Source organism: Danio rerio, chromosome 14 (genome assembly GCF_049306965.1).
Source record: "Danio rerio strain Tuebingen ecotype United States chromosome 14, GRCz12tu, whole genome shotgun sequence".
Lineage (NCBI taxonomy): Eukaryota > Metazoa > Chordata > Actinopteri > Cypriniformes > Danionidae > Danio > Danio rerio.
Window position 1 is genome coordinate 19,390,976 of NC_133189.1, and position 17,087 is coordinate 19,408,062.

Here is a 17,087-nt window from a genome sequence, read left to right on the forward strand (position 1 = left end):
AATTAAATGTATGCACAAAACTGAAATATCGCATAAAAGATGTCAATATCGCATAAAAGATGCCCATCAAATGAGTCAAAAGAGAACAAAATTGTCATTTCCTAATTAACTGACGCCAAATATCAAAAATCAATATGGAATTTGCTGCTGTAGGAGAAGCTGTGTGGATCTTTTCCTTATTTAATAAATTACTTGCGCCTCAGAAGATGCAATAAATGCATGATGGCGTTTAAAAGAATGAGACGCAGAGCACAATTCTGGAGATAATAATATAATAACACTAATAATGAAACAGTTAATAATAATAATAATAATAATAATAATAATAATAATAATAATAATAATAATAATAATAATAATACATTTTATTTCAAAATGCCATTCTGCCAACTCAAGGACACTGTACAATAAAAGAATATCAATAAAACAACCAGAGAATACTGGACCATACTGGATACTGTAATTTGTTCGGTAAAAGTGATTCCGTTGAGTTTATGCACATGTTTCCTTATTAAATAAAAATCTACTCAGTTGTGCATACATTTTTTATACGCATTTACAAAGTTTATGCTCATCTTGGCATTTCCATGAACTGTTTTTTAATGCACATATCCAAAATGTGCATACAATTAAGTTGATGGTAACAAAGCAAGTGACATCCAGCTGGAAAAACTAATTCTATGGAAATCAGTGGCTTCCAGTTTCCAACGTTTGTCAAAGTTATTTCTTTTGTGTTCAACAGAAGAAAGAAACTCAAAAATTTTTAGGTAAACCATCAGTATCAATACATTATATACAGTAGCATGTCCCATTCTGCTCTGCATTCAAAAGCTCCCATTTTGTTCAACCGCTGTTGTTGTTTTTTTTTTTGTTTATGTCTGCTAGTGTCTGACAAGGATTATATGTTGTTGATTATTTACAGTGGATTCATTTTCATTTGTTTGTGTGTGTGTGTGTGTGTGTGTGTGTGTGTGTGTGTGTGTGTGTGTGTGTGTGTGTGTGTGTGTGTGTGTGTGTGTGTAGGTCTGTCAGTGGGAAGAAACTGTGCTCAAGTTGTGGTCACCCACTTGGCAAAGGTGCGGCCATGATTATAGAGACTCTCAGCCTTTACTTTCACATCCAGTGCTTTAAGGTATGTGTACACGCAATAAACACACACAAAATCTAAGAAGCCACTATCACTGAGGTGCTAGTAACTCTAGGGCTTTTTCATGTTTATGATGAGGCATCAAGGGATGAATATTCTGGAATATAAACATAAATATGTAATACTATATTAGGGCTGCACAATATTAGAAAAATCTAATATTGCAATATTTTTTTTATTCTGCAATTATATATTGTGATATGAATACAACTTTACTAGATGAGTTGAATAACTATCTGGAATAAATTTTTAAGAGTTGATTGGGATGAATTTTTAGGGGAGTACATAAAATACAAGAAACAATTTACAAGTGTTGATAAAATCAATAAAGAAAAAAGTTAATAAAATAAAAAAACTGTGTTTGATTGTTTGAAGTTTGATTGTTTGACAGTTGAAGTCAAACTGTATATTGGTATACAGAAATTAAATAATCAAATGTAAAATAATACTGCATAGTCTTCATTTTAAAAGCAATTCAATCATTATTAATTTGTCAAAGTTACAAACAGCACAATATCTTAGGCCTGAATGCTTTTAAAACCCTCACATGGTTACAGGTCTCAAAAATGCTTGCGAAATAATTAATTTTAATCCAGACTCACATATACTCACGATGTGACTATTGCAAATGATCACATTGCTATATTGACACAGGAAAATTGCTGAAACGTGTGTGTGTTTGTGTGTGTGTGTGTGTGTGTGTGTGTGTGTGTGTGTGTGTGTGTGTGTGTGTGTGTGTGTTTGTGTGTTTGTGTGTGTGTTTGTGTGTTTGTGTGTGTGTGTGTGTGTGTGTGTGTGTGTGTGTGTGTGTGTGTGTGTGTGTGTGTGTGTGGACTGTCAAGATATATGTAAGAACGTTAAAAGAAGACCAGTCTTAAATAGTCAAGTTTGTGTTATATAGTATTATTTTATGTCAGAAATGCAGCATTTACTGCATTATCAAGAGAACAAACACAAACACTACTGTTCAAAAATGGGGTTAGAAAAGTTTTTATAATGTTTCTGTATTTATTTGAACAATGATAGTGTACAAACTGTTATAATAAAGGTTTTCTATCTAAATAGATTTTTAAATATAATGCTGGAGCTGTGACGACTTTGACCATCTTTTTTTAGGATTTTTAAATGAAAGATCAGCATTTTATAAACAGAAATGCTTTGGGGCATTATAAAAATGTAAATATCTAAATAATATCTAATATCTAAATAATAATAATAATGAAACTGATGATTTTCCATCCTCCACTTTTGAAAGATAAAAGTAGCACATTTCAGGATTGAACACACTGACTTAGTGATAACAAATGTTTGCATAATGTTTTCTTTTTTGTCATACTACGTATTGTCAAACTCTGTCTCTCTCTCTCTCTCTGTGTAAGTGTGGAATCTGTAAGGGTCAGTTGGGTGACACCAGCACAGGAACAGATGTGAGGATCAGAAATGGTCTGCTCAACTGCCATCAGTGCTACATCCGCTCCCGCTGTGAGTCAAACACACACATTCACTTAAATGTGCTGCAGTGTGAAAGTCATGGCATCTTGACATCAAAGTGACACTAAAAGGAATGTACATTTTTCACATAAACAAATCAACTTTTATTAAAAAAATGTTTTTATGTTTCATCAAAAGAAAATCAAACAGCACTAAAAGGTTAATACTTTATTATTAAAGTGAAAGTTCATCCAAAAATGAAAATTTCCTTATTATTTACTCACAGTCAAATAGTTCTAAACTTCAATGATTTGTTTTCATCTGTTGAACACAAGAGAAGAAGTTCTGAAGAATGCTGGGGGAAATGTAGGAACAAAAATACTATGGAAGTCAGTGGCTGTTTTTTTTTTTCTGTTCAACATTCTTCAGTACTGTAACATTCATCTATGTTCAACAAAAGAAAGAAAGTCAAACAGGTTTGTAACAAGTGAAGGATTAGTAAATAAGGACAGATACAATTTTGGGTGAACTATGCTTTTAATTTTACTCTATATAAAAAAATATTGGTATAGTTTTTCCAATGAGCCTGGGTAGTCCCAAATATATTAGCAGAACTGCATGATAATATGTGATTGTGAACCACAAAGCCATTCATAAGAGTCAGTTTGTTTTTTTTAATTGAGATGTATACATCACCTGAAAGCTAAATAAATAAGCTTTTCATTTACGTATGGTTTGTAGGAATAGGATGATATTTTCTCCTATTTGAAAATCAAGAATCTGAAGCATAATAATAATCAACATTTTGAGAAAATGACTTTAATTGTTGTCCAAGTTAACCAAAGCACATAACTACTAAAAATTTAGTTTTTATCAATTTATAGTGGGAAAAATATGTTAATGGAAGATGACCTTTCATTTTAATATCATATCGTTTTTTGGTTTAAAAGAGAAATCAATAATTTTGACCAATCCAATGTATTTTTGGCATATTCATGCAACATAAGACAAATTTTGAGGTCCAGGTTCACTTAGTATTGAATTCATTGTTCAGAGGATTACTTATGTATTATTTTCTTGTAACTTCTTTTGTCTTTCAGCTGCTGGTCAACCCACTACATTGTGAAAACACCAATTCTGAGAGCAAGAAATCCACCCATAATACTCATGAAGTTTGCATATGTTAATACAAGCACATTTCAAATCAAACCACTGCAATGTCTTCAAGTCAGATTTTCTTTTCCATCACAAAGAAAAGCATGCGACTACAGTAAAAAAAAAGGTTTCTGGCAGTATAGCTGAATAATAAAACCTTTTGTCAGCTGAAAACTAGTTTTTGTACTGTCTACAGATTTCAGCCATTTATAGATGACACTAAAGAGGAGCTGCATTCAAATTTCAATTTAAAATCCATTCATATTTTGTTTAAAAATCTGAGTATTTCTCTTCATTTTGCTCCTCAAATGCTGTAGCTGAGCACTGTAGTTGATGGCTAATTATTTCTCAGTATTCTTTGAAAAGATTAAAAGTACACATCATGTTTTTAGAAAACAAGTGCCCTACAGTTCCACAGTTGAGTTTTACTAATTAGGTGATCTCTGGGTCTGGCAGGAGCACTTTTAGCTTAGCTTAGCATAGATCACTGAATCATATTAGACCATTAGCATCTCCATTAAAAAAGAAAAAAATAGTTTCAATATTTTTTTTTTTATTTAAAGCTTGACTCTTCTATTTAAAGCTTGACTCTTCTAGCTACATCGTGACTAATAAGAAAGACTTGCTGTTTTCTAGCTTAATATGGCTAGGAACTCTCATTTAGTTTTATTAATCAAAGAACTTTGGCTATATCATGTATCTAACCTATCTAATACCATGGCTGCAGTAGGTGCAATGCCATTGCAGTGTCATTTTTGAGTGAGCTAATGCTAAATCAGATTCAATAGTCTATGCTAAGCTAAGCTAAAATTGATCCTGTCAGACCCAGAGATCAGCTGAATAGATTAAAAAATGGTAAAGCGAAACTATTTTACCCGCAGGAACTTGAATTAAAATCTTATTTTCAAAAAAAAAAAAAAAAGAAAAGCTGAGTTTTCCTTTTAAACATCTGAACTTAAAATGTCCAAACTCTTAGGATAATGGAGAGTTTGTCCTTATTTTAAAAAGTTGTTAGCATTCATAGTGCCTCAAGATTTAAAAAAGTAATCTGTAATTAAGGGAACACAGTCACTGTATCCCCCTGATCATTGTATTTCTGGAGCAAAGTATGTATTTTTATACATTTGAGCTGATATAAATACAGATGCATGTAAAAAGAGAGCTTCAAGAAAACAGACATATTCATACAGCTGCTTATTTTCATGCGAATCACTGTCCTTCAGTCCATTGATGGTTTGGGAAGTTGTTGCACTGAAGCATTGTGCCTTAAGAGAGACGCAACGTCTGAATGAAAAACTTAAAAAGAGGAAGCGTTTGGATCCAAAGACTGTTTCTACACTCATAGAAAAATTAGGCTTTTATTTTTGGTCATGTATGATCTTATGGATAAAGCTGCACCTTGCTCTTTAAAAATAATGGAGTATTTACCTCGAAATTTCCAACACAATCTCACAGAAATTTGTAACTTTTAGATTTTGTTGCTGACACGTATTAATTTGTATGATCACATTCGTATATTTTAGTAAAATTTGCTCGTCCCCCAATGATGGTTGAGTTTAGTAGTGGGATTTGGGGACAAGTCTCCTTTAAAAATCATTACTACGAATGAAATCGCCACTTTTCTGCCAATATTGTAAAATAGTTGTTGGCTGAATCTTGTTAGTTTGGCCATTTTCACAGGACATTTTTTTATTTATATGCCAAACTCCACTGAACATACATTTCCCCCCTCAAATATAACATTTGTTTTGCTTTCATTTTTGGAAAATGTGTTTAAAAATATATTGCTTTAGTTTCATTCTGAAAATGATTGAATTTTAACATGACAAAGCAATACAAATGTAAACCGTTCATCGTAACACACTCACTGGCTAAATGTAACTCTTGATTTAGGGCTACCACTGTTAGAACATTCATCTTATGTACCTGAACAGAAGACTTCTTGATCACGAAAAACAGTTTGACTGTTTTGTTTGCTATTTCATCTTCTGTCATTATTGATTTATTTAGCCAGCAGTTCTGCGCTCCGGGTCATGTCATGTATTTTATGTTTAATTCGTCATAACTTTAGGTTTGACACAGGGCCGAGGCTTTAGCCAGGCAAGATATATGTTGTTTAGGAGGGAAATAGTTACCTTGGAAAATATATATTAAATCTAAGGTATATTTATTGTGTTATTCAAATCTCAAATCTACACTATCCAAAAATAGATTAATTTGATGTTCAAATGCAACAGCTTTACAGTATACTGTATGTTTATAAATAAAATAATGAAAAATTGAAGTGTGTCTATTGTCGTTTTTTTCATAAACATGCAGTTTTGAATCAAATTTTAAATAGACAAAATTAGTACTTGAACAAATGTTATATTTATATAAACCTCAAAGGTTAATACATTTATTAAATTGCTTTAGGTTAAGAGAAACAAAATGGTTCTTTTAGGAAAATTAGTTATTCTAAGGCATCACTGCAGAAAGCTTTTTTTTTATGCTCATTGCAAAAACAACCCCAAGTACTGGAAAACAAGCAAACACTCTCCCATTTACACATTACAGCCAATTTAGTTTATCTAATTCAGTTGTACTGCATGTCTTTGAACGGTGGAGGAAACTTGCATCCAAAGGAAACCCACGTAAACACAGGGAGAACTCCACACAGACATGCCAACAGGCCCAGCTGGTACTAAAATTAGCAACCTTCTTGCTGTAACCACCGAGCCACCCTAATTAACTGCATATTTGAGGAACAGCGGACAACCATACATAATCAATATGTAATAAAATAATTTGACCATTAACTAATGAAAAACAAATCAGTTTCAGTTACAGTAAGGTCTGTTAAATGTAAATGAAATCCCTTTACTTTTTTATTTTCAAATAAGATTTGGATGTGTTGCCATCCTTTCTTTCTAGGTGCGAGTCTTATAAACTGATATAATAAACTGTGATTTCATTTCATTCTGAGATTCATGCTGGATTCTGCTTGATAAGTGACTGTGACAGCATCTATAAGGCTATAGGAAAATTTGCAGCCAGTCTCTTTTATAAAAATAGGGAACTTCCATTGCACTACCAGGTCTAGAAAAAGATTATGTGGGAGGACTGCATCCTCTATTTGTTCTCCCGTATCATCTTTCAAGAGATGAGCAATCATGTCATGTCAAATTTTTGAAAATAAAAACAATAAAAGTGACAATTAATACAATGGAATAATTATTTAACAAAAAAAAGATTTGAAGTGGTTTTGACCATATATGCTTATGTTAATACTTCCCCTGTCCTATTTCTGTTTTCTGAAAAAAAATAACATATCAAACGTGTCATGTAGGAATATACAGTAAAATCGTTTACAGCTAGACATTAGAGCTACTGTATAAGGTCAGATACAATAACTGTCAATTAAATAATCAACTACTTTTGAACAGTTATTTTATAGTGCAAAACATAGCATAGACAAGAAAAAATGAAGTAGTGACTGCAGGTTGAAGGAAATTAGTGGAGTAAAAGTACAGATACAGCTCTAAAAAATGTACTCAAGGGAAAGTAAAAGTACACATTTTTAAAACTACTTTGTAAATTACAATTCCTGAGAAAAACTACTCAATTAATGTAAGTTAAATCTTTGTAATTAGTTACTTTACACCACTGCATAGCAGTAACCAGGCCCGGATTGGCTTATCAGAAGCCAATTCCCGATGGGCCTGTCCATTTTTTGGCTTGCACTCTCAGCAGTCGCTCTTTTTTCATTGATTTATTTATTTATTTGACCAGAGCCTGACTCTTTTTATTCATTATTTTGCCACAGCTCTGCTCTTTTTATTTATTTTCTCTGAGCCCCATGAGAAAAATGCAGCCTGCAGGTTATTGATAACGTAACTGTCATTTGACCCCAAACAGCAGCACCTTAGTGAATATAAGAATTCGAATAATTAATATAATGAATATTACACCTGCTCAGTGAAAATCAGATGATTCACTACAGTAATAAATTTGACATAACTTGATCAGAATTCTAAAAACAGGCTAAAAAGCCTTCAATAGAAAGTAATGTGGTTAAAAGAGTCCAGCAGATAAAAGTGCAACAGTGTGGTCCAGTGGTCGGTGGGTTGCGACGCTGCAAAATCGAGTTTGAACCTCCCATGAGTCATTTTTATTTCGTTTTTTTCATTTTCAGTGTTAAGACATATAATACTGTTTGGGTTACTTATATAGGTGTACATATTTTATTTTGTATTTTTTGTGTTACAAAGGACTGAATATCAATAAAGATTTTTGCAAGAATTTTTTTTTTTTTTGTGGGCCGGTCTAAGGCTTAAAACTCCAGGACTGAAAAGGAATCCCACCCATACCAGCAACCAACTGCAAACCAACACCAACATAATGTCAGCCAATAAAGAAACTAAATAAACACAGAGAACATGATGAAATGTCAACCCAATCAACAAGATCAAACACTTGTTAAACCAATGAAAGACCAAGAAAACAACTTTAAAACTATCTCAGAAAAAAAAGAAAAAACCTTACTGCAGCACAGAATCTAAACCTTGTATCTCGTACACCATCAGGAACTTTTAATACATTTACTAGCTCCATATATACAGTCTTAAGGTACAGGTTGAGAGAAACAGAGGTACATTCAGCAAATGTGTCAATAAGAGTAAATGCATGATTAAGAAAAATAAACTCTTAAAACCAAGTAATATATTGAAAATGATTTAAATCTCAACGTTTTCTGGATGTCTTCTTTTTCCTGTGAATAAAGCATATAATTATATTAAACCTTTCACACTGTATCATGTATTAAGAATACTTCTTTACTTTTTATAGTGTATACAGCATGTGATCATATGTATGGCTTGCTGTGAGCCAAGAGATTGTGAAAAAAGTCTGAAAACTCACCAGCTCTCGTTTTACAGATCCATAGAAGAATAGCAGTAGGAAAACTTAGTGCTGCCATCTCAATGATAATTATAATCCCTACAGCAAGAAGAGAACTCAGTCATTGAAACTATACATTATCTGAATGAAACAAGCTGCTATCAGAATCAGTTTTATTGCCAAGTGTGCTTTACACACACAAGGAATTTGTTTTGGCTACAGAAGCTTCCAGCGTACATAAAGTGACAACACAAAACATATGAAGGAAAAAAGATGATAAACATTAAACAGAGATGCAATTAGTAAAAAGATCTGAATGTTGAGTTATATGTTCGTTATAAATATACTGGTTATACGGTGCTGTGTACAAATGCAGTGCTGTCTACAAATATCAGTAAATATGATAGTCATCTCAAATACCTCTGACTAACAATCCCCTTCCAACAATCTCAATACCTCCTGGATGAACAAAGAGAAGAAAGTGTTATAAGACATATTGTATTAATAGGAATTTATGTAAAATATACCAATACCCCAAGTAAACACTACAGTATTGGTTAGATGGGATTAGTTCTGGCTTGTTATTATTGTTGAGCTAAATAAGTTAGACACAAGTATTTTCATTTTCTTACCCAGGTATGAGACAGTATAGCTGACCGAGGTCTTTACTTCAGATCCTTTAGTAATCTGGCATCTCCATTCTGTGTTGTCATCTTCATCGAGGAGTGTTTTAGTCAGACTGATGCTACAGTGATCTACAGAGGATAAGATCTGAAATCTGGAGTCTGTTTGGAGATTTACTCCAGACTCATTTACCCAGATGAGCTGAAGTCCCTCACTACTGAGCAAAGTTTCACAAGAATGTTCATAACAGAAATATAACTGACAGAAGAGAGTGACAGAACGTCCTGGTTTAATCTGTGTCTGTGAAGATGAGGGAGAAACTGAAACAGAAAGCACACCTGATGTTAAAGGAGAATTATTATAATATGAATCAACCACAATGAACAGAATCACTGACCCTGAAGAACATGAAGATAAACATTGCCAAAAGTTTTTTGTGTATCTTTAACCCCAAGCCAACAGGTATAAACTCCAAGATCTTTAGTTGTGGTTTTATAGATGTTCAGAGAGCAGTCAGAGCCCAGACTCAGTCTGTCATGTATCTTTCCATTACTAAATAATTCAATTCCTGGTGATCCTCTTTTGCTATAATATGCCCATGTGGTTGATGTGCAGTCAGCAGAAGCATTATAACAGGGCAGAGTGGCATTCTCAGCATCACTACTGAACACGTGGATAATTTTCTGTCCACTGGCTTCTGAAACAACAAGTGTTTGTGTGTTTTTTATATTGTGCTTTATAGGAAATTCTGACCAACATACAAAATACACTTGACTTTTCGTATAAAAACTGTTCAAATCAGTTATATTATAAAAAATAATTATTTTCTGTCTTGTAATTTTAGTTTAACTATAATCTCTATATCTTTTATCTATCTAAAATGCAGTGTATTCGGAAAGAATTTATAGTGCTTCACTTTTTCCACATTTTTTTTTTGTTACAGCCAAAATGGATTAAATTAAGTAATTTACTCAAAATTCTACACACAATACTCCATAATAATACTGTGAATAAATGTGTGATTATTTTAAATGTTATAAATTGCCGTGAAGCTCTAAATTGAGCTCAGATACATTCTGTTTCCACTGATTAATCTGCGGTCACACTGCACTTTTCTCCCCATAGACTTCCATTCATACACATGCGGATGCGTCAGACCTGAAACGCAAGCTGTGTTGGAAAGTTCAAGCTTTGGTGAACTCTGACCTGCAAAATCGCACCACTTAACTGCGTGAGACCAATTGAGAATCAAAACATGACCTCTCTGGACAAAAATGTAAAATATGGAGCAATCGCTCGCTTTTTTAATGTCTAATAATCTTGTTTAAAAAGGCATACACCTGTCTATATAGGGCTCCAGGGTTGACAGTGCATGTCAAAGCACAAACCAAGCATGAAGACAAAGGATATATATATATATATATATATATATATATATATATATATATATATATATATATATATATATATATATATATACACTATATGTGTATGTGTGTATGTATATATATATATATATATATATATATATATATATATATATATATATATATTAAGGGTGAACCCGAATACGGTATTCGGAAAGACACGAATAGCGTGTTTTTACGAATACTTGATTCGAACAAATACTTGAAAAATTATTTGTATTCGGGAGCAAGAAAAACACTATATCAAAAAGCAGCGTTTCCTCATGAGACCACAGTGCATGCCCGCGTGAGTGAGTGAGTGAGAGAGAGAGAGAGAGAGAGAGGCAAAACGCGCCAAAGCCCGAAACTGAAAGCGAGACGTGACTTTTAAGGGGTTGTTTCATATGGATTTATTAATCATTCTTACTGTTCAGTGATCGCAAACTGCCGTAGTTTATTAAAGACGCAAACCCCTCACTGCACGTCAGCTGCGCGCCTTTAGCAGACCTCCTCATTCCTGCAGCACGAGGGCTTTATGATTGTTTATGCGCGCCAAAAGTGGCGGATCTGTCCGGTAAAATATCTGACTGCGTGTCACCGCATCCCTAAGGACTGTTTGGCGAAATATTTGACTGCATGTCACTGCATAACAAACGACTGAAAGGATATAACTAGAGAACTCTCCACTGTGCTACTGGGTGAGAGCGCATGGCAAGCCGTTTTAGCATTTAAACCTTGTTCAGACTATCCATAAATATATTTAGAGATATCTTTAATTATATTTTGACTTGTCATAATTATAATTCGACTAGTCAGATTGGAAATATCTGCAAATATATTATGATAGACTAGTCATATTCCTCCATTGACTTCCACTGAAAAATATTTGCAGATATCTCTAAATAAGTTTTGACTATATCTCCAAATGAATTTTGACTAGTCAAAAATCCAATTCAAGATATCTACAACTGTAATTAGACTTTTAGTAAATTAATTAGAGATATCTTCAAATATATTTGTAAATATCTCTAAATATGATGAATTAAAGATATCTCCAAATGTATTATGACTAGTAAAAACTCAGAGATATCAATTACAATTGTTACTAGTCAAAATTCATCTGATTACGTACTAGTACAATTGTAATTGCAGATATGTCTAATTGTCATTCTGAGTAGTGGAATTATAATTATGACTAGTCAAAATATAATTAGAGATATCTCTAATATATTTATGGAGTCAGAACAAAGATTTAAATGCTAAAAAGGCTTGCCATAGAGAGCCCTTCTCACTGAACAGAGCACCGCGCAACCTTCTATGTAATGTATTATCACATGCACTAAAAGCATCCTAAAAGCATCAACACAGCCACATTCTGCCCCAGCAAGTCAGTTTCAAACATAAAAAAAACAAACAAACAAACTTTGTGTCTTTTTTTTGTGGCTGGCAGATGATAATAGCAGGGCTGTATCTTTTAGTATTATATAGAATACTTTTGTTCTGCCAGATCTCCCGGGCAGGGTTTTATTTAGATTTATTTAGTTAATATTAGTTTTTGGAATTCTGTCCATTGGAAAAAAGTTCTTTCAGAAGAAGAACAGTTTTTTGAAGTATTATTTGTTTTTATTCTGTCTATTCAGTGTCCTTCAACAAGAACGGTGGTGGTGGGGTTCATAATATTCACAATGGTATTTTATTAGTTGTTGGTTTAACCATGGATGAGATAATGGCTTCTGTGTTATTTTCTTTTCAATGATATTTCTTATCACATGTTCAAAAACAACAGCCAATATTGCATATCTATAATTTATATAATGGGTATAATTAAACAATACTTTCACTATAACGTAAATTAGAAGTGTAATAGAAAAAATATATATTTTTGCGCCATTTTGAATTTTACTCGAATACAAATACAAATACAAATACAAATACTTTTCCCCCCTCAACAAATACAAATACAAATACCGGCTGCTCCGCACATCCCTAATATATATATATATATATATATATATATATATATATATATATATATATATATATATATATATATATATATATATACATATATACATATACACATACACACACACACACACACACACACTTTCACACTTTCATATATATAGTATCTTTTTTCTGGAGAAGATCTTACTTGTTTTATATCAGCTGAAATAAAAACATTTTTTAATGTTTTTTTTTTTTTTTTACCATTTTAAGCTCAAAATTATTAGGTCCTCAAGAAATGTTTCTTTTGATTGTCTACAGAACAAACCATCAATTACTCTATAGCTCGTCGAATTAACCTTGTTAAGCCTTTAAATGTCACTTGAAAAATCGTCACCTCAGAATTATAAGGTTTTAACTGTGTTCTGAATGATTTTGAGATTTTTTTTAGCTTTAAAGTTTTTGCAATCCACATAGCAAACAGTATGTGTGTAACATTTGATTTTTTTGAATAAAGTTATTAAAATGTAAACAACTTATAAAAAAACATCCCATAATGTAAATGAGTTGTCATTTAATAAGAATGTCAATAACTCAATTTTGACAAACATGTCAGATAGAACCTTATAATTCTAAGGTGACGAAATATCTAGTATCTTGAAAAATATCTAGTCAAATATTATGTACTGTCATCATGGCAAAGATCATCAGTTAATAGAAATGAGATATTAAAACTATAGAAATGTGTTGGTAAAATCTTTCTTTTAAAACAATTATACGTTAAAAAATAATGTTTAAATGTTATATTTTTAATAGCTAAATGTGTGGAGGTGTAACACGGGGAGTGACACAGACAACTGTAGTTTGGATCCACTTGCAGGTTTATTCGGAGTCAGGCAAGCAATGGTCAACACAGGTGCAAACAGAGGTATAAAGGCAGTCCAGAATCGTGGTCAATATAACAAGCGAGAGGTCGGAAGGCAGGCGGAAGACAGGGATATCCGGATAAACAAGGCAAGATAAATACATGGGTAAACAAGACTAGAAAACGCGTTGAATTGTCACTATAACAGAAAACAAGACTCGACAATGTGAATGAGTGAGTGTGTTGCTTAAATAGTGTGTGTAATCAGTTGTTGACAATCCTCAGGGGGTGTGAGTGTAATCAGTCTAAATGAGGAGGCATGTGTGAGTGTGAAACGGAGTGCATGTATGAAAATGTAGTTCAGAAATGGTGGATTTGTAGTCCATGGTTATTGTGTGTAAGATACAGCGATCTAAAGAGTTACGATCGCTGGTGTTTGTGACAGCAGGGCTAATTGGTTATTTCATTAAACAGCAGTTTCTGTACTTATCACATAGTTACCATTAATAAGGTCTAAAAATATGGAAAATTTTGCCACCTAACACTACGTGTTTTTTCAGGTCTGTGATGTAACTCATGTATATGTTGCGATGTCAGTTCGATGCGTGCATCGCATTATGAAACTATTCTTGTTAACATCTTGGAGTAAAAACATAGACTGAACTTGAGGCCGGGTGACGTGATCCGATAAACTCACTGCACAGATTATGTAACTGTCCTTCTCGGAACCGCAGATGGCGAGCGAGTGGGACCACAGTATAAACTCTCACGTCTTTCTAGACTTCAGCCATTATTCAGCCATTATTATAGACACGTGCACGCTCTAATCGAAAGCGGGAGATTTATTTCTATAGCAACCTCTCGCGACACAACCTCTTTAATAATATTCTGGTAATAACGCCGTCAAATGTTGCGAAGTAAGAGTAATGATTTTTTTCTCCGGTAATTTACTTGAGTAAGAGTAAAAGTACACATATTCAAATGTACTCAAAAAGTACTCATTACCCAATAATTTACTCAAGTAAATGTAACTCGTTACTATCCACCTCTGCCAGACGGTCACTCTGAGCTCCAGCATTCTTCTGTAGAGAGGAGAACCTTACAGAAGGACAACCATCTGTGCAGCAATCCACCAATTAAACCAAAAATATCAATAGAGTGATTTCACAACAACTCTGTGAATGTTCTTGAGTGGCCCAGCCAGAGCCCAGACCTACATCCTATTAAACATCTCTGAAAATGGCTGTACACCGTCGCTTTCCATCCTACATGATAGAACTTGAGAGCTATTGCAAAGAGGAATGGGCAAAAATTCCCAAAGACAGGTGTGCCAAGCTTGTGGCATCATATTCAAAAAGACTTAAAGGGTCACGAAACACCAAAACACATGTTTTGAGCTGTTGACAGTCGTATATGTGTCCCACACAGCTAAAAACACTATTAGGACATCTATATTTCACTAAAAAGTGTAAATTGGTTGTTTTTGCGTTATTTCAAGCAAATTCGTACTTCCGGTTTGAAACGAATTTTTGAAGCTGCGTCACGGTCATGACATAATAGTGTTGTATTCCAGCGTGCAGACTGGGCGTCTGTGCCAGAGTGTGTCTTATTACGTCTTACAGTGTGTTGCATTAATGCATGAGTAAGGCTTGGTTCAAACCAATCAGCGCACTCTATTGTGCAACTTCATTAATATTCATTACTGTCACAGTGTTTAGACGACACTCACACCACGTTGTATTGGCAAAACAATCGTGAAGTGTTGCTTTTATAGTTTGCTGCAGTTAAGTTTCGTTTTCATTTTCTCTCTGTGAGAGCTCATCTGGACTCACGTGTGGATTAACAGTGTACGCGACGCTCGACAACAATAACTTACGTGTCTAAGGAGGAACATTGTTTACCTGAAAGCTGTTCTCATATGCAAACGCTGAGATCGGATTCGCTTGTAGTCTCCTCTTCATAAAGACGCGGCTCTAGTTGCTGGTGATTGTCCTGTCTCTACAGATTTGGTAAGTGAGTGAAAAGCGCTCTTTGTTTATTCAGTTTGTTTGTATCGAACTAAGTTAACCATTGCACCGAGTATAAACATGTTAGCACCACAACCAAACTTTAACCTCGTGTAGGCTTTCTGACGCTACCTGCCGTGTGCATCTAAGTTTCCGGGAAATGCAGAGGTTTTTTTTCTCTCATTCGCCGTGCGGTATCAAACATTGCATGAAAAATACACGCTTAGAGCAGTTCCTCAAATCAAATATCGCGTTTGTCGCGAGCGGCATGAATGAATTCCCTGAATGAAAGAGCCAAACTGCAGTTAAAGTCCACCATTTAATAATTTGGCAAATAATTCGACTACAGATGTCTTTGTAGGTTAAACACCATCACTTTCTACTGTGTGTGTGTGTGTGTGTGTGTGTGTGTGTGTGTGTGTGTGTGTGTGTGTATTTTGATTCTGAAACTCGTGCGCGCCCAAATAGACACTCCCACACCATCCCACTTTTCTTCCTTCGACACTCCCCCCTAAACAGAGCTGGACACGCCCACTTTTCTGAATTTTTCCAAAGTAGAGGTGTGAAAACACCCTGCTGAAACAAGGGGGTTTCATGGCCCTTTAAGGTTGTAATTGCTGCCAAAGGTGCATCAACAAAGTATTGAGCAAAGGCTGTGAATACTTATGTACATGTGACTTTTCAGGTTTTTTATTTTTAATAAATTTGCAACAATTTCAAAAACAATTTTTATTTTTTTTACATTGTCATTATGGGGTATTGTGTGTAAAATTTTGAGTAAATAAATGAATTGAATCCATTTTGGAATAAAGCTGTAACATAAAAAATTTGAAAAAGGTCAAGCGATATGAATACTTTCTGCATTCACTGTAGATGAAACTAATGATGAACTTGTTCAGTTCAAATAAAGTGCATATAACACTATATTTTCATTTTATTCAAACTAAGTAAGTTCATCAGCAGTGTTAGGGCTAACACAAAATCCTGGCTTTTTTAAGCATAACAGTATTTAAAAGTAGCATGTATATAACACATGTATACAATATACAAATAAAGTATAAATATAAAAGCAGTTTTTTCAAAGGATACAGAAAACCCTGACCCCAAACATTACTGACAGATTTACCTTTGAGAATTGAGCAGAAAATGATCAGTCCCAGCATGTCCATATGCCTTGTCATTCATCTGTCTCTATGTCTGTCTTTTTTTTAGCATTTCTATAGTGTCTTCTTTAAAATGTCACCAGCCCCTTCTCTGCCAACTTCCCTTAATAAGACAGATCATAGTATGACCCTATGATGCAAGAAATATTCCACTATTACCCAAAATAACTGGTTCTTCATTTCTGACAAAATATTGAGCAAAGGCTGTGAAAACTGATGTACGTGATTTTTTTAGGTTTTTTATTTTCAATAAATTTGCATCAATTAAAAAAAATCATTTTCCACATTGTCATTATGGGGTATTGTGTGTGGAATTTTGAGAAAATAAATAAATTTAATCCATTTTGGAATGAGGCTGTAACATAAAAAAATGTGCAAAAAGTGAAGCGCTATCAATACTTTCCGGATGCACTGTATTGCTAGCTTTTTAAAATATCTAATCATCTTGTTTGATTTCATTGTTTC

At 33.7% G+C, this 17,087-nt stretch overlaps 2 protein-coding genes across 51 annotated transcripts in view; one reads left to right on the forward strand and one right to left on the reverse strand.

The window, feature by feature from the left end:
* Positions 1 to 3,787, forward strand: part of limch1b (LIM and calponin homology domains 1b) — a 205,298-nt gene extending 201,511 nt beyond the window's left edge. For all 47 annotated transcript variants that reach the window (XM_009291003.5, XM_068213320.2, XM_068213321.2 and 44 more), the window contains 3 exons: positions 1,024 to 1,132; positions 2,527 to 2,629; positions 3,679 to 3,787. In XM_009291003.5, the coding sequence (XP_009289278.2) occupies positions 1,024 to 1,132; positions 2,527 to 2,629; positions 3,679 to 3,704 (238 nt within the window). In that variant the 3' untranslated portion in view covers positions 3,705 to 3,787. The remainder of the gene's footprint in view (positions 1 to 1,023; positions 1,133 to 2,526; positions 2,630 to 3,678) is intronic.
* A 2,296-nt stretch (positions 3,788 to 6,083) lies between these two features.
* Positions 6,084 to 16,770, reverse strand: dicp2.1 (diverse immunoglobulin domain-containing protein 2.1). Of its 4 annotated transcripts, none has more exons than XM_073921126.1 (7): positions 16,586 to 16,728; positions 9,633 to 9,932; positions 9,499 to 9,555; positions 9,244 to 9,366; positions 9,032 to 9,070; positions 8,633 to 8,710; positions 7,153 to 8,483 (listed from the first exon to the last, which is right to left on the reverse strand). In XM_073921126.1, the coding sequence occupies exons 1-7, from the start codon at positions 16,638 to 16,640 to the stop codon at positions 8,449 to 8,451; spliced, it is 687 nt and encodes a 228-aa protein (XP_073777227.1). In that variant the 5' UTR covers positions 16,641 to 16,728; the 3' UTR covers positions 7,153 to 8,448.
* Between the last annotated feature and the right edge of the window lie 317 nt (positions 16,771 to 17,087).

What these genes read in the sequence shown, in the direction of transcription:
- dicp2.1 (XM_073921125.1), bottom strand. Translation starts at nt 16,640, where the DNA reads ATGACAAGGCATATGGACATGCTGGGACTGATCATTTTCTGCTCAATT. An exon ending in TTATCTTCATGTTCTTCAGG is followed by an intron (nt 9,556 to 9,632) that starts GTCAGTGATTCT and finishes TTTCTGTTTCAG; the next exon opens with TTTCTCCCTCATCTTCACAG. An exon ending in GATCTGTAAAACGAGAGCTG is followed by an intron (nt 8,484 to 8,632) that starts GTGAGTTTTCAG and finishes CTTTATTCACAG; the next exon opens with GAAAAAGAAGACATCCAGAA.